The sequence below is a fragment of the Ovis canadensis genome, chromosome 11, assembly GCF_042477335.2.
Source record: "Ovis canadensis isolate MfBH-ARS-UI-01 breed Bighorn chromosome 11, ARS-UI_OviCan_v2, whole genome shotgun sequence".
NCBI classification, from domain to species: domain Eukaryota; kingdom Metazoa; phylum Chordata; class Mammalia; order Artiodactyla; family Bovidae; genus Ovis; species Ovis canadensis.
The window spans coordinates 43,198,634-43,223,216 of record NC_091255.1 but is presented as its reverse complement, the minus strand read 5'-3'; the positions used below and the strand labels follow the sequence as shown (position 1 = coordinate 43,223,216).

At 59.4% G+C, this 24,583-nt stretch overlaps 1 protein-coding gene across 23 annotated transcripts in view; it reads right to left on the bottom strand.

Annotated features, from left to right (window-relative positions):
* The window catches only part of PEMT (phosphatidylethanolamine N-methyltransferase), a 39,092-nt gene that overhangs the window by 12,557 nt on the left and 1,952 nt on the right, over positions 1 to 24,583 (bottom strand). For 2 of the 23 annotated variants that reach the window (XM_069543016.1, XM_069543017.1), the window contains exon 3: positions 13,291 to 13,398. In XM_069543016.1, the coding sequence (XP_069399117.1) occupies positions 13,291 to 13,383 (93 nt within the window). In that variant the 5' untranslated portion in view covers positions 13,384 to 13,398. Of the gene's footprint in view, positions 1 to 13,290; positions 13,399 to 13,502; positions 14,227 to 17,361; positions 17,552 to 17,993; positions 18,158 to 18,569; positions 19,668 to 22,731; positions 23,437 to 23,561; positions 23,806 to 24,583 lie in introns of those variants that run through there. The other 21 variants (XM_069543020.1, XM_069543009.1, XM_069543006.1 and 18 more) reach the window with 21 other exon arrangements.

Sequence of the window (24,583 nt, the reverse complement as noted above, 5' to 3'; positions counted from 1 at the left end):
CCCTGGACCCACGACGGGGCCAGTGCTGGAGACACCCCACCTATGCCCACCTGGAGGCAGCAGGTAAGACCCCCAGCACCCCCACAAGAAAGCTAGTCACATCCTCAGTAGGCCATGTGGTGGCTGCATGGCCCAAGAGCCCCAGGCCTGGCAGGGCCGCGCATCCCAACGACATGGTCTTTGCTAAAGCAACCCAAAATCCTAACAGGCTTTTGGTGCAAATTGACAGAGTGGTTCTAAAATTCTCTTTGCCCGTTTTTAAGTTTTACATAATCAATACACTAAACAGACAGGGAGACTTCTTACTGAGAGGGGTCCTCGGGGAATCACCTAAATGAGCAGGTTTTCCTTCTGCACTTACAGTGTTTGAATGACACAGCATTTTAGGATCTCTTTAAAATTTTAAATGAAACAAGGCCCACCGGTATGAAGCCACTGGGAACACAGCCAAGGGGCAAGTGGCTCTTCAACTATTAACCAAACAGACCAAAACCTAAGCTTCCTTCTCTGATCAATATTTACATGGACTTCAGCCCCCGGCAAGGAAATTTGGCCGTGTTGGCGACAGCTGGGTGGCTGTGCGGGTATGTGGGTTCAATAAGCAGCTGGCTGGGCCTCCCTCGGCATCGGCGGGCTGGGTGGGACACACCACCAACACCATCACTAACATCAACGTCAGTGTCAGCCCAGCACGAGCACCTCCGGCCAGGAGGCTTCTTTCTTTTTTTTCTGAGATAAGAGTAGTTTATTTTAGAAGAAGAGACTCTTTCAGGGCAGATTTAGAGGTAAAGTAAAATTCACTGAGGCAGAGGACACTTCCATTGCACTGGGAAATTCCCCTCAGCCTACCCCCGCCCCTGCCCACCAGCCTCTGCTCTGGTTTCTGCCCTGTCCAGCCTTCTCCAGCGCCTGTCCACATGGAAGTCCGCCCTCCCTCAGCCACCAGATCATCCAGGGTGCTGTGCGTGGATGGACCTCAGCTGGCTCCACAGCCCCGGCCGGGGCCCTACAGCACACATCGCTGTGGGGCTGGAGGAAAGCCAGGCTTCAGTGGCCTGGGGTCCTGTGCCCACCACCCACCCCTTGCTGTGCAACCCCAGGAGGGTGGGCAGGAGACCCTCGGGGGGCGCTTCCCACAGTCCACAGCCCGAGGCTCAGAGCAGGTGGGGGCAGGACTCCTGCCGACAGACAGCGAGGAGCCGAGGCGTGGGGCACGAAGATCCCCTCCCGAGACTGGAGAGCAACACAGAAAGGAAAGGGGTGAGGGGTCCAGGGCAGAGGCGGCCAGTGGGGCCACAGGCAGGGTGCAGGAGGGTTCCGGGGAGGGTGCAGGGAAGGGGAGAGAAGGCCCCAGAGATCAACAGCTATGTGTCCATGTTCCAGGGGAGACCTCAGTGTTCAGAGATAGGAGTGACAGAGCGGGGCTGTGCCCAGGTCTACAGAGAGGCCTGCTTGTGAGCCCCCTGCCCAGAGAGGATGGGCCTGTGCCCAGTGCTGCCTACGAGAAGGTGCTATGGGGCTAGCGAAGCCCCCCAGGGACTATCAGAACATCAGTGCTGAGCCCGAGGGTGCAGCTAATCCTCTTATCCCCCGGGGCCAGCGCTGCACTGAGCAAAGTGCTTTGCCTAATTGTGTTTCTCACAGTTAATCCAGGAGAGAGGCAGGTCTCCATGGACTGAAGTGACACAGCCTGAGGAGGCCCGGCTCGCAGGGAGGCGGCCAGCTCAGGCCACCAAGGGCACTCACCCCGCCAGGGCCCTCATCCCGGCTCAGTTCCAGGACGCAAATGGCCAGGCGTCGGGCTGGGAGGCGCCTGTCTCTTGGCCACCACTGGCCTCCCTGAGTGAGCTGGCCAAGGCAGGGTCTCATGCTTGGTGGGACTGTCTTTTGAGGAAGAAAGGCAGGAGCATGGCCTGAACCTTTCAGCCAGGACGGCACCCCTTCTGGCACCGGGTGTGAGCAGGACGAGCCGGGCCTGGAACCCTCACTTTCCTGAGGTCATCGGGGGCATAGGTTGAGGCCTCCAGGCTGGCCTGGTGGTGCCATCCGTCGGGGACGCAGCCCCATCTGGGGTTCCTGACGCCAGGAGGGCTTGGGGACAGGGTGCTGCTCCTCCTGACTGCCTCCCCTCTGAGGCTGGCCTCCCGCTGCCTCTAAGTGGGTTCATCAAACCCAGCGTGGTCCCCAGAACAGCAGCATAGCCACCGAGTCAGAGTTTGAACTTCCACCAGACGCCTGGGGTTGTGGAGGAGCGTTGTGCTGTTCCAGGACAGGTGGGGGCCCAGAAGTCATTGACCACTGACTCAGCTCCTCCATAGCCAGCCCTGGGGCCCTTGGGGCACACTCACCGCCCTGCTGACACTTGACTCCTCGGGTCCTAGCTGGTGTGTGAGCTCTCTCCACCCATGGGATGACCCCTGAAGGTTGCTGTCCTAGAAGCAGTCATGGCATCACATACCCCTGGGGCCGGCTGGAGGCAGACAGCAAAACCAAGCTCCTGCTTTCCTTGATGCCTGAGCTTGACCACACACGGCACTCTCCAGGGGACCCTAGCAGTGGTCAGGCACTTGTATTAACAAGCTCACAGATGGAGATCCCCCTTTGAGGGGTCCCAGGAATGCCTTCCCGGGAGAGGTTGGCACCTCTCACAGGACACAGCACCAGCTGTGAGCAGCACCAGCCAGGGACCATCTCAGTCCCTGCCACCGCCCGCCAGGAAAGCGCTTCAGTCTACACACACGGGAGCAGCGGCAGAGAGGTTGAGTGGCCCACCGAAAGCCACACAGCTGGGAAGTGGGAAAACCCACCCTTGAACCCAGAGCCTGTTTCTAACCACTAAGCCCCTGGGCCTCCTGGCTACCTCTTGCCCAGGCATCCCCCACCCCTGATTTGCTGGTTCTGAGCCCCACTTCCCAGGGGGCAGGCTGGTGGCCCATCAGCCCTCTCCCATCAGACCAGGAATTTGCCCATGTGAAGTCAGGGAAGGGGGAGGGGCGGGGACGCACCCCACTGCTCTGCAGAAGCCTTCAGTGTTTCCATCATGGGAGCTTGAAATGCTGGTGGGAGTGAGGACAGGGACACTGGTGGTGGAGGTGACAACCCTGAGCTCCTTCCTGAGCCATCCTGGCCCCAGCCCTCAGCCTCACCAGGCATTTCCCAGTCATGAGGGCCACGGCACCCCAGCTTCCTGAGGGCTGCTGGTCGCCGGGCCCCCGAACAGCCCCACCCTGCAGAGCTGAACTGGTCCTGGGTAATTCAGGCAGGCTGGCCATAACCAAGACAGAGCCCAGCCACGTGGGTCAACCCCAGGCACCTCAACCCATGCAAGAGGCCTCAGGCCCCGTGTCCCTGACATCCATCTGCCCAGACACCATGGCTTCCTGCCCATTTCTGCCACCTGGAGTGGCTACCCCCGCCCTTTGCATGCTGTCGGCCATGACGGAGGCTCTCCTCAGGCAGCCTCTCCACCTCATCCTGCAAACTGGGTCCCAGCCTCACTGTGTGCAGACTCCCCACCGCAGGGTCTGGACAGCCTCTCCTGTCCCCCGTCTCCGGGGTGAGCTGTGACTCAGCTACTCGTTCCAGAACACAGAACAAGCCCTGCTTTTGCTTCCAAACTTTGCTCACGATGTTCCCTCTCCTGATAATGAGGCCGTGCTGAGGCAGGAGACGTCCTCAGCTTTGGGGACGTGGGGACAGCAACTGTGCAAGGTGTCCTGGGACCTGGTTGACGCGGGCTGCTTTCTGTTCCGAGGATGTAAATTTTGCCAATTAAAAGCAATGTTCCTTCTGCTTCCCATCCTCAGGGGTCTCTACCCTGTCCCCTCCGTCCCTGGGCCCACATGCTGTACCTTGCTCCCCCCGGGGACATCTTCTGAACCCGAGTCTTTCCAGAGGCAACACCCCCCCAAGCAGCCTGGGAGCCACAAGGAGCCACTTCAGCCTCCCTGAGCCTCCTGGGCATCCTGTGTGTGGACACGGGCTGAATCCCCAACCCGCTAAGAGCTCACATCCGTGGCCGCCTCTGCGTGTGCAGGAGTTGGAGCCACGAGGGGGACGGAGGGCAGTGACGGTGTCGGCAAGAGTGTGTCACTCAGCCCGGGCTTGGCAGGAGCCCACATGGCTGGTGCCGCCCAGCAGCCTAGAACCCACCAACTCACTGAGCACTCATTCAAATGAGCTGGGGCCCTGGCAGGTACAGTGGGACTTTCTGAGCAGAAGCAGATGAAGCTGTATGCACATGGCCAGGCTGGGGACGGTGGGCGTGACAGACTGTGTCACACACAGTCTTGCTGGCCACCAGCCTCTGGCCGGGGACCAGCACAAAGATGCTGGGAACCAGGGGAGCCCAGGGAGGGGGACCCCACTGTTCACCCCAGGTGGGGTGGGAATCAACACCACCTTGGTCACCCCTGGGGTTCAGCTGTAACAGGGGAAGAGGGGCTGCCATCCCAGGGGAGGGCTGTAGCCTGAGGCTTACGACCCGGGGCCTCCACCAAGTCCCAGAGCTCCTGAAAACTGCCAGGCCCTGGTACTGACAGGTGCGCCCGGGCTCTCACAGCTGCTATAGCACCGAGCTGGGGTCACGCCCTCTGCCACATGCCTAGCCCGGCCCTGGCCACATGTTCTTTCTTCTCCTTTTAAAGGACAGGAACAAGGTGGCCAGCGGCTGGGCCTCTGCACAAGTCTACATGATCTCAGGGCTGAGCCTGGTGACCCCCTGAGGCTGGGGAGCCCGCGGTTCCTCAAGGGCCGGAGCTGAGCACCCCTCCTGCTGCAGCTGCTGACAGAGGGGCCTGGCCTCCTTGGGGCAGAGACTCAGAACAGTTAATCCAGCACCCAGGGGCACCAGAGGGAAGTGTTTACAGAGTAGCCCAGGCCAGGGCAGGCTCCCAGCAGCTGCTGGGCACTGAGGCGACCAGGGGAGTGTGGTCTCTGCCCTCGGGGACTCCAGTGTGGGCAGGCATGCCAAGGATGTGATCACCTTGGATGAGAACAGGTGCTGGGAGGAAGAATAATTTGGCATGGGGGGCAAGGCGAGGCCTCCCTGGCAGGTGACCCTCACTGGAGGCCTAAGGGCTGAAAAGGAGGTCGACACAGTGCAGAGAAAAGGGTCCTGCAGCAGGAGCAGATAGCCTGCCATGCTCCGGGGCGCTGTCCTGACCAGACCAGCAAGCCCCATCCAGCTGGCCAGCCCGTGTGTGGCCTCAGTGCAGGGTAGACAGAGTGGGCCGGGGTTCCGCTCTACACCTCGGACATGGTATTTGGCAGGTAAGGTGTCTTTATCAGGAAGAGCCAGAGGTGCTAGGAGGGCCAGGCAGTCTCAGCAACAAGGGACATCACAGAACCAGAGGAGACAGCAGAGCAGAGGAGCCAGAGACAGAGGGAAATTCCTACCCCAGACGCAGCAGGTCAGAAGGGCAAACACAGGGGCCAAGAGGGGGAACCCATGACGGCCAGGCCCATCGGCACCACCCCACCTCACTGGGACCACAGCTAATCAGGCCCTGCCATCCACAGACCAGACTTGGGAGCTGCCTGTGTCCAGTGGGGAGCAAGTACGAGGCCTGGAGCTTCGACGGGAGGGGGACCCATGGTGGAAGATTCAAGAGGCATTGAGAAGGACAAGGAGTCATCATGCCTGTGGCCCCTAGAGGCCCAGAGGCCCCACGGTCAGTGGCCAAAGGTGTGGACACAGGCCTCGAAGATGGACAGGAGGCCCATCAGGCAGTGGACGTAGAGGTGGCACTGGCTGCACACGTGCCCAATCTATGACGTGTCCAGAGGTCTCCCTGACCTGGCGCTGGGTCCAGCTCTGCAGTGACCGCAGCCTAGCTTTTTACTCTGGACTCAAGTTTCTGTTAAAGTGGCAGAGACAGAATGGGGGTCCCCATGTCCAGCTACTGCCCCCCTCCCCACGAAGCTGTCGCCCCCCAGACCCCCTGCCCACTTGTTACAAGTGGGGAAGATAATCCACCCCTTCCTTGGGCAGAAGCTGTGCTTTCCCACTGGGCCTGAGCGCTGCGAGGCAGCACGTCCTAGTCACGGCCATGGACCGCCTGGGCCTGAGTCCTTCCAGAGGCTGTGGAGACACAGCAGTGGCTTCCCCCGCCCACGCCACCCCCAGTAGAGAAGCACAGAGAGGCTTCATCCTGACAGAAACCCAATCCCCTTCACAGAGCTGTGCGACTGGGGACAGTCTCTCCTCGCTGGGTACAGCCTGGGTCAAAATACTGTGTTCTGGGCTAGCTAATCTTCCCCTTCCAGCAGGGCAGGAACATGCCTGGGACCTGGGCAGGGGATAGTGATCACGGCTCTGTGTCCCCGAGGACACATGAGACAGAATACGGAACAGTGTGATCTCGCCCGCAGCACGCTCTCTCCAGGAAGAGGCTGCATGGCCTCCTGAGGGGCTCAGGGACTCCTGCGGCACCTGAGGGTCAAGGATCATGCGCAAGCCACCTGGCCGGTTGGCCTCCATTCAGCCTCGGGACACAGGGCCTGGGCCTCCCGGCCATCTTCCCCATCAGAGCCTTGCCGCCTGGGACCTGGAGCTGCCAGGTCCCCGAAGTGGATCCTGGACGTAAGCAGCTAAGCAGGACGAGCATATTTGCTCTAGAGCTGTTTATGGGCTGAGTCTGAGACTGGGTGCTCATCCACTGGTGGAGCCCGGTGAGCTGAGGATAGCACGTCCCCACAAGGGACTGAGAGAGCGAAGAGGCCTCTGCCGTGGAAGGTCATGGGAACAGGGCCCAACACTTAGGAAACCCCAACACAGGGCAGTTCCCATGACTGCTCTGAGGTCAGTGTCCCCCGACTTTCTGAAGGAGACAATGAGAGGCCTACTGGGCCTGCCACGGGAGCAGGAGGCATCTCAATGCACCCGAGCCTTGATGCAGAGCACGGCCAGGGCTGGGGGCAGGGGACAGACAGCCATTCTCACCATCCACCATCTGCAGACCATGGGCCGTGGGCCATGCATGTGCGTGGCCAACATTTAAACTTTCAACATACTGAATTCAGAGAGACCAAGAAAAAGAGACCATCCTCCCCTCCCCGGGGGAGAGGCAGACAGCAGGGACCCCAGGGGAGCTGGAGCCGAAAGATCCTACATCTTCGAGGCCAAAGAGACGGGGGTCATGCGCTTTTCCCGGGTGAACCCCCCCTGGGGAACGATGACTACGGCTTCCAGTGGACACGGCTGCACTTCACACACAACTCTAAGGAGCCCCAGACAGCAGGTGAGTGGCAGGCCAGGAGGGAGATGCTGGCAGCAGACATGTCAGCAGGTGAGGGGTCAGAACCACTGGATGAGCCCAGGGCCCACCTCCCAGCCTGCTCACCCTCTGCCCTGTGCCCTGTCCTCTTGAGCCCTTGGGCTCCCAAGGAGAGCAGGGCCGGGAGACCTAAGTGCTTCCCTGACCAGTTTGGGCAAATATCGCCCGAAGCAGGTTCCTCCCAGAAGGTGCTGGCCAAACCTGCCTTGTCTACTCAGTGACTTACCCTCCAGCAACGGAGGCCATGGCCCACCCACTGGCCAGTCCCTCTCTGTGTCTCCATCGAGCTCCGCTCAGGAGGGGCCCCGAGAGAGAAGCTCTGCTCCTGTCCACTCCCCCGCCACGGAGGCCACTGGTGGTACCTCCTCCACCCTGGGGAACGTGCTGGCTTCACAGCTAACAAGGGGTGAGGCCGGGCTGTCCTTGTTCCCTCTCTAATTCTCCTGCTGTTCTGACATGCACACTCAAGGTCTAAAATTAGGCCATTGGATCTCACACCTGACTTTCTGAGCTCCCAGGGAAGGGGGGGGTCAGCGCTGATCCAGAAAGGTGTCAAATCTGCATCAGGAACAACATCTTCTGGACACGCTGCTCCGTCCGCCAGGTAGCTGGCTGCCTGCCTGTATGCCACAGCCCCCGGCGTCCCAGCCCCCCGATCACCATTTGCACAATTTCAAACATGAGGGCACCTGGCAGGCAGGGGGATAAAAAGGCTGTGAGGTCCCCGCCGCGTCCTCGAACCAAGTGCTGAGACACCCTGTAGGCCACGCTCAGACCTGGGCCAGAGAACCAGGGTCAGGGGTCCAACTACGACCCAGATGGGAAGACCTGGCCAGTGCGCTCTGCCCAAAACCTGGCGCCAGTCTGCCGTCAGGGCTCAGCTGCCGGAGGGCTGAGCCCACGATGGAACACTCTCCCACTGCCATCGGGGTTCGTTTTGGAGGGACCCCGAGGTGCTCCCAGCAGGGCCCTGCCCCTGCCTATGGCATCCATGGGGCCGCCTCAGGGAGGTCATGGTCTTGCCAGCCGAGAAACCTTGTGCTTTCGACCACACCTGCCCTCTCCCCACGCCTGCTTCTCAGAAAGCAGCTCATGCAGGTGTTTGGCTGTTGGTACAAGGAGACAGCTTCAGGCAGTCAGGACCCTTCACCTCCGCTACCAGCCGACCTGTGAGACCTGGCCAGCCCCTTGGCAGCAGCCTCACAGTCAGGGCTGACCCTTTCACGCTTCCTGCCCTGCCTCCAAGCCACCTGCTAGGCACTGATGTGGCATCCAAGTGTGGCTGACAAGGGAGTGACCATCCCAGAACCTGCCCCGAGCTGAGCCGCAAGTGGAGCCCTGTCACTGCAGGATAGCACCATTGCCCGGGCAGCCCAGCCATAAGAGTGACCAGGAGAGGCCAACAGAGAGCACCAGGTGGCTGGAGAGGAGGAGGGGTGGCAGCTGCCAGCCAGCTGCAAGCAAACTTCTAGTCCCAACCTCGAGTCCCTGGCAACTGTGCCTGTTTTACAGATGAGAAAAACCAAACTTTGGCTCAGAGAAGCCAAAATTTCCACCCAGGTCCAGGTCAGGCGACCACAGCAGCAGGACAGGCCACTGTGCTCAGAGGCCCGTGCTCTTCCCTGGGCTGGCGAGACAGGCAGGGAGGACTTAGGGGGCAGAGGCACAGCTGCACTTGGCTTCTGGGGCCAAGCAGCCAAGGATGGGCCCAAGGTCACTGGAGCCGTCCTGCCCCTGGCACCCCTCCCAGGTGGCTGCCTCTCAAGGCCACCCCACAGAGAGCCCACACACTGTTAGAGTGGGGTGTACCCCAGCCCAGTAGGCGCACCCTAAGCTGCAGGGGGTGGGGCTGCAAGGCTGGACCCCCGACAGGGACCAGGAGAGCCTCTCCTGCCAGCAGGGCCCCTGGTCCTGCCCCAGCTGGGCCAGCCAGCCTGCCACTCAGGGCTACGTCTGTGTCTGCACCGGGCAGGCCCTCCTGGAGGAGGGCTGGGGAAGAAGGGGGGCCAGGGGAGGAGGGGGGCCTGGGGAGGAGGGGGCCGGGGAGGAGGGGGTAACACACAGGAGCAGCAGCCCTGGCTGTCAGGTTCGGCTCTGCTCTCACAGCTGTGTGACCTGGGCAGGTCAAGCAACCTCTCTGGTCCTTAGCTGCCACTTCTGAAAAAACCTGGGGTGGACCCGCCCAGCCCCCCCAGGAGTCTGCACATCAAATCCCTTTGGGGAGGTGGTGACAACAATGTTTGGTCCCAGGATGGCCATCAGTGAGTACATCTGCCCCCAGCGCCCCCAGTCTCTGTCCCGCCCACCTCACTGCAGAGCAGCCCCCTGACCTCCCACCCAAGGCTGCTGAGGACATTGAGAGCAACTGGCTGACCCCCGCCCACCACCTCGCCCAGGACCCGCAGGACAAAGCTGGACCCTACAGAGCCGAGAGCAGAGGGAATGGGCAGGAGCACTCTGCCTGCACCCTCTCCTCCCGTGCTCCCCAATGCTGAGCAGCACTCGTGCCTGACACCCCGAGAGAGGACAGGGAAAGCTGAGTTCAGGCAGATTCACCTCTGTCCCCACCGGGAACAAGGGTGGTCTGCCCCGAGGAAGGTGGGTCCCAGAGGCAGCGAGGACAGGCCCAGCCCCGGGGTGACCCCCCACCAGCTCATCATCTCCCAAGGCAGCCCCCCTCCCTGCAAAGCTGGTCGTGGGCACAGGGACTGTCCTCCAAGACTGGTTGGAACCTCAGACAACAAGCATGGGATTTGGACAAATTTAGTCTAGGAAGCTTTGCAGCCCCAGTCCCACCCTCCCCTGATTCCCCGGACGCATCAGGTGGCCTGGTTCTCCATCCCGCTCTGCCCAGGACTCTGTGTCCGGCCCCTCCCCTCTCATGACCTCTGTCCCCTGGAGCCCACACTCCAAGGCCAATGCCTCTTTGGAGAAACTACAGGGATCTCAGGTCCAGAAACACTATGTGCCCAGGGGCCTTCCCTGAGGTGCCCTGGGCATCGAGTCCCAGGGTCTTCAGGCTGGGCCTTGACCGCTTCCCACCCTAGCCCCCCTGAGGCTCAGGGAGCCAGGGCAGGGCCAGGAGGTGGGATCAGAGGAAACGTGGCAGGAACAGGCTCCCACGGCTGCTCCTCCTGGCCAAGCGTGGCCCGGGCTTCCAGACCCTTCACACCCATTCCCCTCCCCTGCTGCCTGGCAGCCACCCTGGAGGCGAGCTGGACAAAGGCCACCCCTTGCCCCAACACTCTCCAGACCTCAGATGATACAGCTGAGGCCCAGGCCAGAGCAAGTGGGCAGTAAATAGAGACAAACCCCACGCCTTGGACATTCTTCCTGAATCTCAGATGGCGTCAGAGGAGGACCAGGGAATAGTGCAAAGTCAACAACACAGCCAGGCTGGCACTGTAGGTCAGCGGGAGGACCTACTACTCACCCCAAATGGAGAAACGACCTGGCTGGCCTCTGGCCCCCAGGCCACTCAGGGCTCACCCACAACAACTTACTGGTCCAGGCCCTGCCCTCAGCTCCCAGGAGCCCTCGGTCTAAGGAGGGGTGGGGTGAAACACAAACTCACAAGGATCAGGACCCACAGACGTCTGCTGGGGCCAGGGCTCAGGGAGGGCTGGTGGGAGAGGGGAGGCCCTTGGAGGGAGCAGACCCTGCAAAGGCAGGGGGGTAGGGGGCACGCAAGGACACCCAGGGGGTATGTGTCATCAAACCGCCCCTCTATGCAGCAGGGACCCCAGAGATAACCCACTAGCCCCCCACACCTGTCCTACCAAATCAACACAAGCTTGGATGCAAATACCGCCCCACTGCCCACCACCACCTCCAGCGGTGAAGCACCCCAGAGGAGGCGCTTTGTCCATCCCCACGCCCTGGCAGGACTGAGAGGAAACTCAGGCTGCACCCCTGGACCGTCAGGACCCTGGGGGAGGAGAAGCCCAATCAGGTGGGGTCTCGCTGGGACTCCCTCCTCACTCCCTTGCCTGCCACACGGTCTGGGCACCTGGCGAGCTACCTGGTACCATACGTACCAGTTAGGGTTAGGGTTAGGGTATGCTTTAATGCTGCCCTGCTCAGACCCCTAGACTCTAAAGTTAGCCCAGCTGCTGCCCGCTGCTCCACACAGCTCTCCCTTCAGGGCTCGGGCCATGGGGCAGGCAGGGCTGCTTGCGCGTCCTAAGAAGCACACACGCATACACATGGCACAGCCAGGCCAGAGGAGCGAGTGTGGGGCCTGGTGACACCAGGCTGACCGTCCCCACTGGGAGCCGAGGCCAGACAACCCGCAGCTCTGCAAAAATCCAGCTCGGCGTGGAGCCCAGTGCGTGCACAGCCATGCCCTCAGAGTGAGACTCTGAGCCAGACGGGAGCAAGGGTGTCAGACAGCCTGTCCACACCCAGCCCAGCTCCCCGTGCTCACATGTGCACATGCATGTACAGCCACGTGTGCACCTCTCACACACATCTCAATGCTGCCTGAAACACAACCAGGGTGCAGGCCAGCACTAAGGGTCCTTCCTCAGGACGGCCGGCCTGTCCACCTCCCCACCCACCCCTGCCTGGCTCCTACGGAAGCTCAGTCCAACCAAGGAGCCCCGACCCCACTGGCTGCCTGCCTCCAGGACAACTCCGGACACCAGCTTCTGTGTAACTGCTCACTGGTTTCAAGCTTTTGGCCCCTAGATCTGGGGGAGAGCGTCCCTGCTGTTCTGGACTACCCAGCCTGTGGTCACGTGTCAGGGAAACCAGCAGGGCATGTGGAAAAGGACACAAATGCTTCCCCTCAAGGAGACCAGTCTGTCAGGATGGAGGGACAGCATGTTGATCAGGGCGTGTGTCCCTCCCCTCAAGGAGACCAGTGTGTCTGTCGGGAGGGATGGCATATTGACCAGGGCGTGTCCCTCCCCTCAAGGAGACCAGTGTGTCTGTCGGGAGGGATGGCATATTGACCAGCGCGTGTCCCTCCCCTCAAGGAGACCACTCTGTCCGTCGGGAGGGACGGCACATTGACCAGGGCGTGTCTCTCCCCTCAAGGAAACCAGTCTGTCAGGATGGGAGGGAAGGCATGTTGACCAGGGCGTGTCTCTCCCCTCAAGGAGACCAGTCTGTCAGGACGGAGGGACGGCACATTGATCATGCGTGTCCCTCCCCTTAAGGAGACCACTCTGTTGGGAGGGACAGCACACTGGCTGTGGCCTCTTTGTGATGAGCAGCCCCACCCCCACCCTGCTCCCACCAGATGAAGTGAAGACCTAACTCGTCAACCAAATGCAAATATGTCCTGTTCTGCCCCGGGGACCGAGTAGCTACCTGAGATGAAGAAAGCTTGGAACAGCGTGTGCCAACGCCCTGGAGTTGAGCATAAGGCGTCCACAGCTCTGCCAGCCGGCACCTTGGGGGTGGCCTCTCCCCCACCCCCAAGATGCTGCTGCAGACAGCAGACCAGAGGCCCCCAAAGCTTCCCTTCATCCTGCCGGGGAGAGGCGTCTTCCAGAAGGGCTGGCAGGGGGATGGCCCAGAGCCCACTGTGCAAGGCCCCATGCCCGCAGATGACCTGGCGGGGGTCTGCCACCCAGTTCACTTGCTGTGGGTTCCTTCCTGCTCCCCATTGCCCGCAGCCCAGGGGCTGCAGACCACTCTGAGGGAAGCCGCATTTTGGAAAAGTGACCATGGCTACAGAGCGCATCTGGTGCTGGGGTGGGAGAGTCACAAGACGATGGCTTTGTTGCGCACGTAGCAGGAGGGGAGCCAACCCCAGCCAAGACCTTCCAACTCACCCACCGGAACAGCACGGCCCCCCCAGGCATCCAGGGCAGCCCTGGGCTGTCTGCTAAAGCCAAGATGTGGCAGGACCCCAAGGGGAGGGGCGTCCTCCCCGGGTGCCGACCTTGGCAGGGAAGCAGGAGGATGCTCCCACGCTGACCAGAGACAGATGGGGAGGGAAGAGCTGCCAGTCTGTCTGTCCGTCCACCTGTCTGTCCGTGCAGCCCGCCCTGGGTGCACTTACCACATTCCAGAAGAGCGGATTGAAGACAATGGCAAGGACAGCAGCCACAAAGTGGGGTTCCGAGAGGTCCACGTAGCCAAGCAGCCGGGTCATAATGCAGAGGTCTGCCTGAAGGGACAGAGTGACGTCAGTGGGAGACGGGCCTGCCCCACCTGGCCCCGCCTGGCCAACACCAGAGAGAAGGCAAGCCCAGAGCTCAGAAGCAAAGTTACCCTCCGGGAACAGGCCAGCAGGCTCTGGTGCGTCCAAGTCCGGCAAAAGTTACTACAGTGTAATCTCATAAATCTGAAGATAAAAAGCAAAACCCAGCCAGCCGTGTTGTGCCTGTTGGAGGGCGGTGGGGCCACAGTGGAAGCCAGGGAGAAAATCAGTGACTCTGAAGGTGAGTATCCAGCACCTTGTAGGGCAGCGACCCCACTAGGGTAACCAGGACCCTGCGGAGGTGTTTAGAGCCAACCCGAGGGGCCGACACCCGTGTGAAGATGCTCAGCATCTGAGGACCAGATGAAAAGAGCAGCAGTGGCTTTTCCCACCTGCTGGACTGTGCTCCTGAATGTTGGTGGGGGGTCCCCAACCCCAGGCACCAGCCCCAGGAACATACACATGTGTGCATGGCTGCTCCTATTGGCACGCACGCAACATGTGTGCATCACAGGAGCTTGGGGAAACCAGATGCACCATTCCCAAGGCAACAGACCAGGTCTGTGCCAACCTGCCTTGATTTCAAACACACATCAAATGGACAAGGAAGCTGCAGAGCCTCAGAGCCCTAGTGCATTTTCAGGAACTACCACCACACAGCTGAGCACCCCTCCTGTGCCTGGGCTGGGTCTCTCCCACCTTCTCCCTGTCCACCCTCTCGCCACTCACTCTTTGTGGCCCCCACCCACTCCACGCTGGTAGCCCTCCACAGCTATGACAACCAAAAACGGCTCCAGACACGGCCCAAACATCCCTGGGGACAGAACTGAGATCTGCCCCCCACCCGCCTCTGGGGACAAGGAGGAGACAGCCAGATGCTTCCAGCACTGAGTTCCTTCTTTAAAAAGGATGAGACACCACTGACATTCTGAGTGCTAAGTCACTGCATCACTCTCTGTTTTTCTTTTTAGAGATCTATGGTACCTCTCCACATGTTCATTTCAGTTCAGTCCCTCAGTCACGTCTGACTCTTTGTGACCCCAAGGACTGCAGCACACCAGGCTTCCGTGTCTATCACCAACTCCCGGAGCTTACTCAAACTCACGTCCATCACGTCAGTGATGCCATCCAACCATCACATCCTCTGTTGTCCCCTTCTCTTCCCGTCTTCAATCTTTCCCAGCATCAGGGTCTTTCTCAATGAGTCGGTTCTTCACATCAGGCGGCCAAAGTATTGGAGTTTCAGCTTCAGCATCAGTCCTTGCAGTGAATATTCAGGACTGATTTCCTTTAGGATGGACTGGTTGGATCTCCTTGCAGTCCAAGGGATTCTCAAGAGTCTTCTCCAACACCACAGTTCAAAAGCATCAATTCTCTGGTGTTCAGCTGTCTTTATAGTCGAACTCTCAGTCTGTACATGACCACTGGAAAAACCGTAGCCTTGACTAGATGGACCTTTGTTGGCAAAGTAACGTCTGTGCTTTTTAATATGTTCTCTAGGTTGGTCATAGCTTTTCTTCCAGGGAGCAAGCGTCTTTTAATATCATGGCTGCAGTCTCCATCTGCAGCAATTTTGGAACCCAAGAAAATAAAGTTTCTTACTGTTTCCATTGTTCCACCATCTATTTGCCGTGAAGTGATGAGACCGGACGCCACGATCTTAGTTTTTTGAGTGCTGAGTTTTAAGCCAAGTTTGTCCCTCTCCTCTTTCACTCTTATCAAGAGGCTCTTTAGTCCACATGCAATCCACAATAAAAATAAGCCTCAACTGGGAAGAAAGTCAGGACCATGGGGGTTCTGGTCTTTCCTATAATATCACCTGCAATGGCGTTTGTACTTCATTTCTCTCAGAGACACATTTCATTCTTTCGGAATGTTTGTCTCAGGCCACCCAGCCCTGCAGACACTCCACAGGTGACCACTCCCAGCATGGCTCGGCCCGCCATGCCACTGAGCATGGCTGTGAAAGATTCAGGAACGTCTCAGAGCTCAGATGCTGGCATGTCCTTCCCACGTGGCCTCCTCTGCCTGTCAGTTGGCAGGGACCAGGGAAAAGCCAGACTCAGTTGACCGCCCGAGACAGGAGAAAAGCTGAGCCAAGAACCAGAGGTGCATGGTTGCGGGAATGCTGGGCGCACTGGCCCAGGCCAGGGCCACGGAAGCGCAGGTGCAGGATACAGAGGATGGCCAAGCCCCCTCAGCAACCATGGGGAGCAAGGCTGGACACAGGACCCTGCCTGGATGGGCCACAGCGAGGCACCCTGTACGCTGCCACCCTTTCAGCTAGCCCCCCCACCCCCGCAACCAGGTGGCTGCCAAGGTGTGGAAGCCCCTAGGAAGGACAGGCTACAGCCTGAGGGAGACCCCACCAGCCCCAAAGCCTTGAGGAGTGGCTGAGGAGTGGTTAAGCATGTCTGACTGTGAGGCTCCGCCCACTGAAATGCTGGTGGGGAGGTGGAAGGGCGGGAAGGACCAGAGTCCTGCTTGGGTCCTGCTTGGGTCCTGCTTAGCCGGCACCAGCCCCCTCTGTGAAAACAGACCCTCGCAGCCAGGGGGCCTCACTGGCCCCAGTGCTCCTCCTGCTCACCCTGCCTCACTGCCAGCTCCCTCCTCTCACAGCAAGTCTTCTCTGGTGGTGCCCACATCATCCTCCTGCTCAAAACTCTGCCAAGTGTCCCAGTGCCCCCAGGAAGGGGCTGGCTCCCAAGCCTCACTTCCTACCACACCAGCACCCATGCCTCCCCACCCAGCCCAACATCTCTGATGGATTTCCCTCCACCAGTCTTACCTGCCATTCTTCCTGCCACCCTCACCCACAAACAGCGTGTTCTGAACCTTTTCAAATGCCTTCTGAAATACCCTCTGTCCCTCAAACTCTTTTCATCCCTCAAGACCCAGTGAGAGCATGTCCGGTACCCTCGCCCATGGCCCCCTCCTGTGTCTTCTGTGTGTACCCCATCTGTCCCTGTCCCTGTCATCTGTCCCTGTTTGGTGATGGTTCCTCCAGATGAGGAGCCATTTCTTCCCCATCTCTGTATCATCACCTGGCACAGAGTGTTTGTTGGGTGAATGGTGGCCCCTGTTTCTTCATCAGCAAAACACACGGTGGTAACGGAATATCTCAGCTGCCTGTGCTCCAGGGACTTCAACCCCCTCCCTCTGACTTCAGAGCGAGACAGGAAGCAGCCCAGGTAGCATGAGTGGGCCCTGCAGGGAGCAGCCCTGAGCCTGCAGACCCCTCTGCTTCTGAGGCCAGTGATGCACCAGCTGCCCAGAAGCTGTGCTTCTTAAGTATGTATTTTTCTGGCGACTCTTAAGCTGAGAAACCAAGCAATGTTCTTAAACCTTGACCGGGGGTGCGGGTGTAGTCCTCGGTTCCTTAGAAACCCAGGGGTGGAACCTACTCAGGGTGGGTCAGTCTCCCGCCCCCAGGGGGGCGGAGCTGGGGGGGCAGCCATGTGCAATGAAGAGCCCAGGGACGTACTGGGAGTCTGAGCTCTGACCTGAGCCATATTCGATCACATTCACCAACTCCATGAACCATACTTCCCGCTAATGGCCCCCAGCCCCGGCCTGTCCTCTGAATCACCATGTCTGGCTTAGGGCCAGCACACAAAACGTGCTTCTCCACATGTTTATGACAGCGACAACTCCCATGAGAGCTTCTGTGGCATTTCTGCAGACAAGGGTGTCATTGTCAGCAGATGCCGTTTTAAGGAGTTCCTCTGAACCGGAAGAATCCGGAGCCTCCAGCTTGGCGACTGTGTCCATGGGGAGACCAACGCCCCCAACTGCCAGGGCCCGCAGGTGGCAGCGGACTGTTCCCACTCAGCAGAGGAGAGTCAGAAACCCTTCCCTGCAGCCGTGCCAGCAACCCTGGGACTCAGTGTGTCCACCCTGACACCCATCACATTTTATGGGGAAACTCACAGAGGTTGCCGGCGGGTCAGATCCTCCAGGCCCCACCACTCAAACAGCCTCAGCCCCTGTCACTTTTCACCACCAGCCAGCAGACACCTGTACAAGGATAGGAAACCCCACAGTCCCATAGAAGCCCTGTGTCCTCAGGCTGTGCCTCGTGCCCCACAAGTGACCCTGGGCTGGCAGGGCCAGAAGGAGAGAGGGCAAAGGGTCAAGCGTGAGGCCTGCCCACGTGGGGAGCAGGTGCAGATGGTGGCCAGGGGCTCGAGGTCACCCAGGCTCTGGCTAGTGAGCAGCACTAGGAAGCCAGCACGCAGTCCAGTGGCTGCCTGGAGGGCGCAGAGGGGTCTTTTGGGGTGATGGAGCCTGGGTGGTCAGGGGTACATGAGAACTCTCCATCTGGGCAGACATCACTACGTGAATCACACCTTAGGAAAGAAAGTCAGCAGGGGAACTGGGAACTGGCCCTCTTTCCCCAAAGGGCCCAGGGAGAGACGCGGTCCTCCTGCCAGGTTTCAGGGATTTACATTCAGCAGACACGGAGCACCCCCAGGAGGCACCACTCTGAGGGGACTCTGCCAGCTAAGCCGCTGCAGCAAGACCAACATGCATCTCCTGATGCATCAGTGCTCACGCCTCACCTCAGGCAGTCACTCAGCAGCACCAGCCCTGTTGTCATGCCTGCTTGGAGACAAGCAAGCCAGGGGCTCGCAGAGGCCAGGTCAACCAGCCCTTCCAGATTCCAGATTCCACATTCCAGATTCCAGGTTCAGGCACTGGGGCAAAGGTAAGTTCTGAACATTCCCTAGGGGGCCAGACAAGTGAGCAGAAGAAAGACACTGGCTGAGGCCACCGGAAGCCGACATCCAGCCAGGTCCCCCCCAACCCCCCGTTAGGACCATGGCCCCTACCCAGGTTCCAGGGCCCTCATCACCCGGGAAGCATCTGGTCACCTTGAAGGGGGATTTGCGTTGCCCAGAGAGGGGCGTGCGGAGCAGAGAATGACGAACAGGCTAGGCGGCAGCAGAGGGGCCCCTCCTGGCTTCAGGCTCTGAGGCCGGCAGGTCCCTTTCGGGCTGCTGTCATCTCCGTGACCCAAGGAGGCCCTCCCTCCAAAACCCCGTCAGACAGGAGCAGAGCAGGTGGGTCCCCAGTGCTGCCCCCAGAACCCTGCACCCCGCCCCAGGCCACCTCAGCTATGGGAAGGGTCCCCCCACCTTACTAAAGCCGTGGAAGTCCTGGCCCTCTGCTCTTGGTAACTCTAACGATGCAGCCCCTGCGGTTCCAAGGTCACGGGCTGCAGGGTCCCGGCGCTGGAACGCAAAGGAGATGCTCCGCCTACCGCACCCCAGCAGTGCTCCGTGAGGGGCTCAGAGGCTGGACCATACCTCGCTTGCCATGCGAGGGGTACACAGCCGTGGCGGGTCAACAGCACCCGGGTCACATTGTGACATCCAAACAAACAGCAGGGGCCCAGGAGTCAAAGTCACATCGACCGCAGGTGGGACCCACGTACTGCTCAGCATAGAGGGCGGGGGACAGGCTGGGGACAGTGTGTCGGCCTCCAGCAGGACCCTCCATCTCAGGGCAACTCAGGAGACCAGTGCTGTGAGCCCCACACTAGCACAGACACACAAAGGAGGGCCACAAAGTTCTGTACTAAGGCAGCCATGACCTCGATCGTGGCACCAGGCACAGAAGATCTTCAGGCAGCAGACAATCCAGGCTGGGGGCTCCCTCCCACCCTCCAGAAGGACCAGAGGGGGCCTCTGTGACCTCCTCCCCTGGGGGGGGAATAAGCGGGGGAAACAGGTGCAACCTGTCTTTTCTAATGAGTCAGTTCTTCGCATCAGGTGGCCAAAGTATTGGAGTTTCAGCTTCAGCATCAGTCCTTCTAATGAATATTCAGGACTGATTTCCTTTACGATTGACTGGTTTGATCTCCTTGCTGTCCAAGGGGCTCTCAAGAGTCTTCCTCAACACCACAGTTCAAAGGCATCAATACTTTAGCACTCAGCTTTCTTAATGGTCCAACTCTCACATCCGTACATGACTACTGGAAAAACCATAGCTTTGACTAGACAGACCTTTGTCGGCAAAGTGATGAATCCTACCAAACATTTAAGGAACAAAGAACCACAATTCCGCACAGTCTCTCCCAGAACACTTCCCAGCTCCCACTAAGAGGGCTGCATTCCTTTAATGCTATAACTGGACAAAGACACTACAAGAAAACTACAAACCATACTCCTCATGAACACAGCCCTCCAAAACCCTGAACAAAATGATGGAAACTCAAAGCCTGCAATGAATACAAGGAGAACAGATCAGGACCAAGTTGGGGGGCACCCCAGAAATGTGGGGCTGGTGTGACAACCAACATCTGCACAGACAGAAGAGGAAAAGCCATATGGCCATCTCAACAGAGGCAGGAGAAACCAACGCTCTGTACACTGACATGACTTGCCAAAGGTCTGGACTCTCACCCCAAAACACTGAAGACAAAAATTACATCCCTGAGAACTTCACAGAATAAGTTGTCCAAAGAAATGGCCTGATGTTTGTTCTGACCAACGTGATAATGCCAAGAGAATTTGAAAAATAACTCTTGTATAGTAGGCAAACATCTCACCCGGGAAGGCAGCTCCGACATGCCCGTCACCCCCTGGGATTTGCCTCCCAAATGGTCACAGAGCAGTCACATACAGGGACTGTGCAGCCCAAGGGGCCCGGCCCCCAAGCATGGGCTGGACGCAGCCTGAACCTTGCCTTCTGAAAACCACCCACCCTCAGTGTGGTCACCCGAACTTCACAGCTGACAGAGCTCTTATCTTACAGAGCAGGTAACTGAAGGGCCCCTTTGGACACCTACACCACCCACGCTCACAAGGGACAAGGGCTGGGGAACCATCTGGAAACGGGCATGAGCAGAGTCTCCGATTGTGCCCTGGCAGCCCAAGCTCCCCAAGAAGCTGGCACCATGAGGCACCATCGGAGCCCTTCTGTCCGGCTCCATCTCCCACCAGTCAGTCGGCTTCACGCGGCTGCTGAGCCAAGGAGGAGCTGAGCCAAGTTCAGGGTAGAGAGGGCCTTGGTCAATGAGGGTGCAGCAGGGACACTCCCCAGCCTGGGGGGCGGCAGGGGGTGGGGGGCTACTTTCTAAGCTAAAAACAAAGTCCTGATTCCAAACCCACTGCAGCAGGCCCAGGAGGTCAAGGGCATTGTGCCCACGTCAGCAGGCGTGTGGCTGCTGGGGTCTTGCGGTAGTGCATGACAGAATCACATTTGGGTCAAATATACTATTAAAAGTAACTTCACCGATTTCTTCTTAGTTGTTAAACTGTGGCTACTAGAGGAGTTTGGATTTTCACCATGACCGTGTTACCCCCCCCACCACCCCCGCCCCGGCCACCGGAGGGGGCTAGGTCAGCTTGGTGCCAGCCTGCAGCTCAGATGTGTTGGATGCAAAGAAACCATCCTGGAGACAATATCTCTCCAAACCAGAGATTCTGACAGAGGAGGGAGGAGGGCTGCCAAGAGGCACAAATAGACAACGTGGAATGTTGTTGGCAACAGGAAGCTTAACTGTACCAACAGGGGCAGCAGTGGAAAACGGAATGTTAGCCAGTGAGGGTCACCCTGACCCATCTCCCAAAAGCTCCCAGGTCAGTCCCACTGCACAGCCCCAGAGAGAAGGGGCTACCTGCACACACCCAGGAAGTCTCCCCCTCCCCCGCTGCCAGGCCTTGCTCAGACCTTAACCTTGCAGGGGCTCCACTGTCCAAAGCCCTGAAGGTCTCCCCACCTCTAGTCAACGGTGCCTATCCTTCCACCCGGAGTTTGCATCCGTGAAGCAGCCACCCCAGGCTGGGCAATCCCGAAGGTCCCCTCTGGCATTCCAAGATCTCTGCCCTTCTCATCTGAGATCTGCTAGGATAGAAAGCACGGCACACCATGGATCTCATGGGTTTCGAGTCCTCTAACGCCATCAGGAATCCAGTATTCAAAGGATGCCGTCAGATACATTCGTCCTCCCAGGGCAGCTGGTGATATTCACCTGGATCTGGGCGCCCATTACACCAGAGAGCTCGCTCTGAACCGCCCAAGTCATGCAGAGTGACCCAGCACTTCACGGAAAGTTCTTTGAAATAATAAGTCTTCCTCCCCTCCTCTGCTTTCCTCCCATACCCTTGGGCTGTCTGGCACTTCCTGGGGACAGACTTGAGGCTTCTCTTTGTTCCGGAACAAATCCACCTCCTCACGGCCTTGGCTCTGCCAGCCCTCCACCAGAGCACCTTACCCCCTGGCTTACCTCTCAGGGCTCAGATCAGAGGTCACCTCCTTAGGTAGGGGACGAGCTATCTCGGGATTGCAGTCCCCCTCCCCACCAGCCAGTCTCTAAAACAGTGTCCAATTTTATCTCTGGGAGAGAATTTTAGGTTTCCAGGCTCACTAGAGTGAAAAGTCAGTGAGAACTGACAAAGAATGTCACCGGCCATTCCAGTAAGAACAAAAGTTGCCCCATCAGGCCACTGGCCGCTGCTGCCAACCCAGGTGCGCCCTGAGGTGGTTTAGGATGGAGAAAAACAGGAGATTGGCCCCAGACAGGATGAGATCTAAGGAATAATTTCAAGGAGCCCAGACTCTTGCATCTTCCCAGATCCAGAAATGCGCTAAAATCATGAAAGAGATGTCTGTTTCGTGTGTGTGATTACCAGTAATCTTTTGATGTTCCACGACATGTTTTGGGGTTTTGTGTTTCCAGCAAAAACTTCTATATATCCTGGTTCCTCCCTAACCTCTCTGGAACAGTCTCTCAGAGCTCCTGAGAGGCTCTTTCCCGGGCTCCAGTCCGCAGGAAGACGCTAAACAGAACATAACTCGCAACCCTGAGGTTTTGCGTTTTTCTTCGATAGACACCTGCTCTCGATCAAGACCAGCGGGACAAACGAATGGACCACAAAAGGTGGCCTCGAGCAGAGACCTATTTGGGGCTCCACCAGGAGTGCCAGACTCCGGAAACGTGTCTGTCTTGTCTCAGAGGCGGCTCCGAGGGAGGGGGCCGGGGGCCGGAGGGTCTCCAGCACCGGGTCCGCCCAGTCCATCCCGGCCTGGCCCGTGCAGGGCTCGGCTGGCCGCGAACTCCCCGCTAGTCCACCGGGGAGGAGGCCAGTCCTCTGGCCTCGGCTAAGGGCGCCGGCCTCCCGGAGCCTCGAGATCCCGGGGTGCACAGGTGTACGCGCCCAGGCGCGGGGCCCTAGACACCGCCCGGCGCCCCGCCTCCGTTGCCTGGTAACGGTGGTCCCGCCCCCCGGCGTAGGAAGAGGCCCCGCCCGCGGCGCCCCGCCCGCGGCACCCCTCCCAACCGGCGCCCGGTACCTTCCTGAAGTCGAGGTTGCCGAGACCTCCGCAGCAGTCCGGCGCAGCCACCGAGCTGCGCACGGGCCCCGCCCGGCCCGGACTCGTTGGCCGCGGGTTGCCTTGCAGGGATCGCGCTGGGGCCTCGAGGAAGCCCCCGACACCCAGAACCGGCCCCATCGGGCCCGAGAAGCGCCACCGGCCGGGGTCCTTTCGCCGTGACCCTGCTTCCTCGGCCTTCTGGGAAATGTAGTCCCCGTCCCCGCGCAGCGCCGAGTTCCCGGGCTCGCGCTAGCCTCTCCGGGAGCCGAGAACTACAAGTCCCAGGGCCGTGCGCGGCGGCGCTGGCCGGTCCCGAGGCTGCCACGCAGCCGCGGAGACCTCGATTGCCGGCCCCCGACCCCCAGCCCCCGGCTACCCACTCGGCCAGCCAACTGACCTGGCGTTCCTGTTCTTGGCTGTCGTCTGGCTGGAGGCCGCCAGCGGCGGGTCGTAGGTTTAAGTAGCGTGCTGCCTAGCACCTGAGGACCTGGACTTTGGCCGACTCAGCCCCTAGTCCTTCCCGGGGGCCGACTGTGGCACGAGGGGGAGTGTTGAGGGGTGGGAACGCCCCTCACCTCCGGCTTCCAGTCGACGACCCTCCTCCAGTGGCCCTCGAGCACTCACCGGGGCTTCCCTCACTGTCCCTTGGGGTATGAGAGCCGAGCAGCAATAAATGGTTGCAAGCTGGGATGGCAAAACGGGGAGGTGAGGGGGCACTGCCCTGCAATGCTCAGGGAAGGACCCGAGGGAGGCCTGAGAGCTGGAGAAGGTGCCAGACATGCAGATTTTGGGGGTAGGAAGGGGCTCACCTGTGCAGGTGCTAGGAGACAGGAGGGGTCCTTCAGAAATCCTGAAAAGGCTGGAGTAGTGGGGGGGGCGGACAGTGGGAGGGAACAGGCTTTGGAAAGTAGGTGGGTTACAGGCTGGTTGGGTCCCTAGAGAGCCCTCTTTGTAGCTAGTTGCCACATACCTGGAACCCTGGCAAGCCATCTGATTCCAGCCCACGCCTCTCTCCCTTGCTTCCCCTCCACCCTGCACCTGCCAGCGCAGGGCATTTGTGAGCTGCCACCGTGTGCCCAATCATGTGCAACCTCCACAACACCCCTGGGATGGGGCAGAGGCAAGCCCACCATGATACAGGAAGGACGCTGGCATTGGTGTACACACCAGCTCCGTGGTTGTGGGCAGCTGTCAGTTCCTCAGAAGCACAAATGAGGTACCTGTTGGTAAAACCCATAGCACAGGACCTGACTGCTGGAAAGTGCTTGAGAACCACTAGCCACCACTGGGCTGGGTGCACAGCAGGTGCTGAAGGGCTGGTTTGCCCAACTACCACCTCGTGCAGGCTGTCCAGGCAGGGCCTGCTGGAACCAGAGCCGATTCTGGGGAGCTCACCAAGAGGGAGGGCCCCCAGGGGGCACTCCCTACCCACCACAGTCCATTTCACCCAAGCCCCAGTTTTCTCCCCACCTGGCCATTCTTTCCCCCCGCCCCCACCTTGTTCTTTTATTAAGCCAGGAAAATTAGTTTTTGTGTGCTTGGTTTATGTGGGAACAAAGAAAATGTCAGAGATCACAGCACAGCTGATGCAACCAGCGGAATCCACTCCAACCCTCCTAGAAAGGAGCACACCAAAACTCAGAAACTGGACTCAGCTTCCAGTGTGGTTGGTGGATTGGAACTGTTCAGGTCAAGAACCTCCTGCTGAAGGTATCTGGGGCCAGAAGTACAGCCTGGGCCTTTGAAACGCCCCTGTCTGAGCTTGCAGGGGAAGCCACCCAGGCTGACTTCTTTCAGGGGCTATGCCTCCTCCCGCATCCCTGGCAAACAG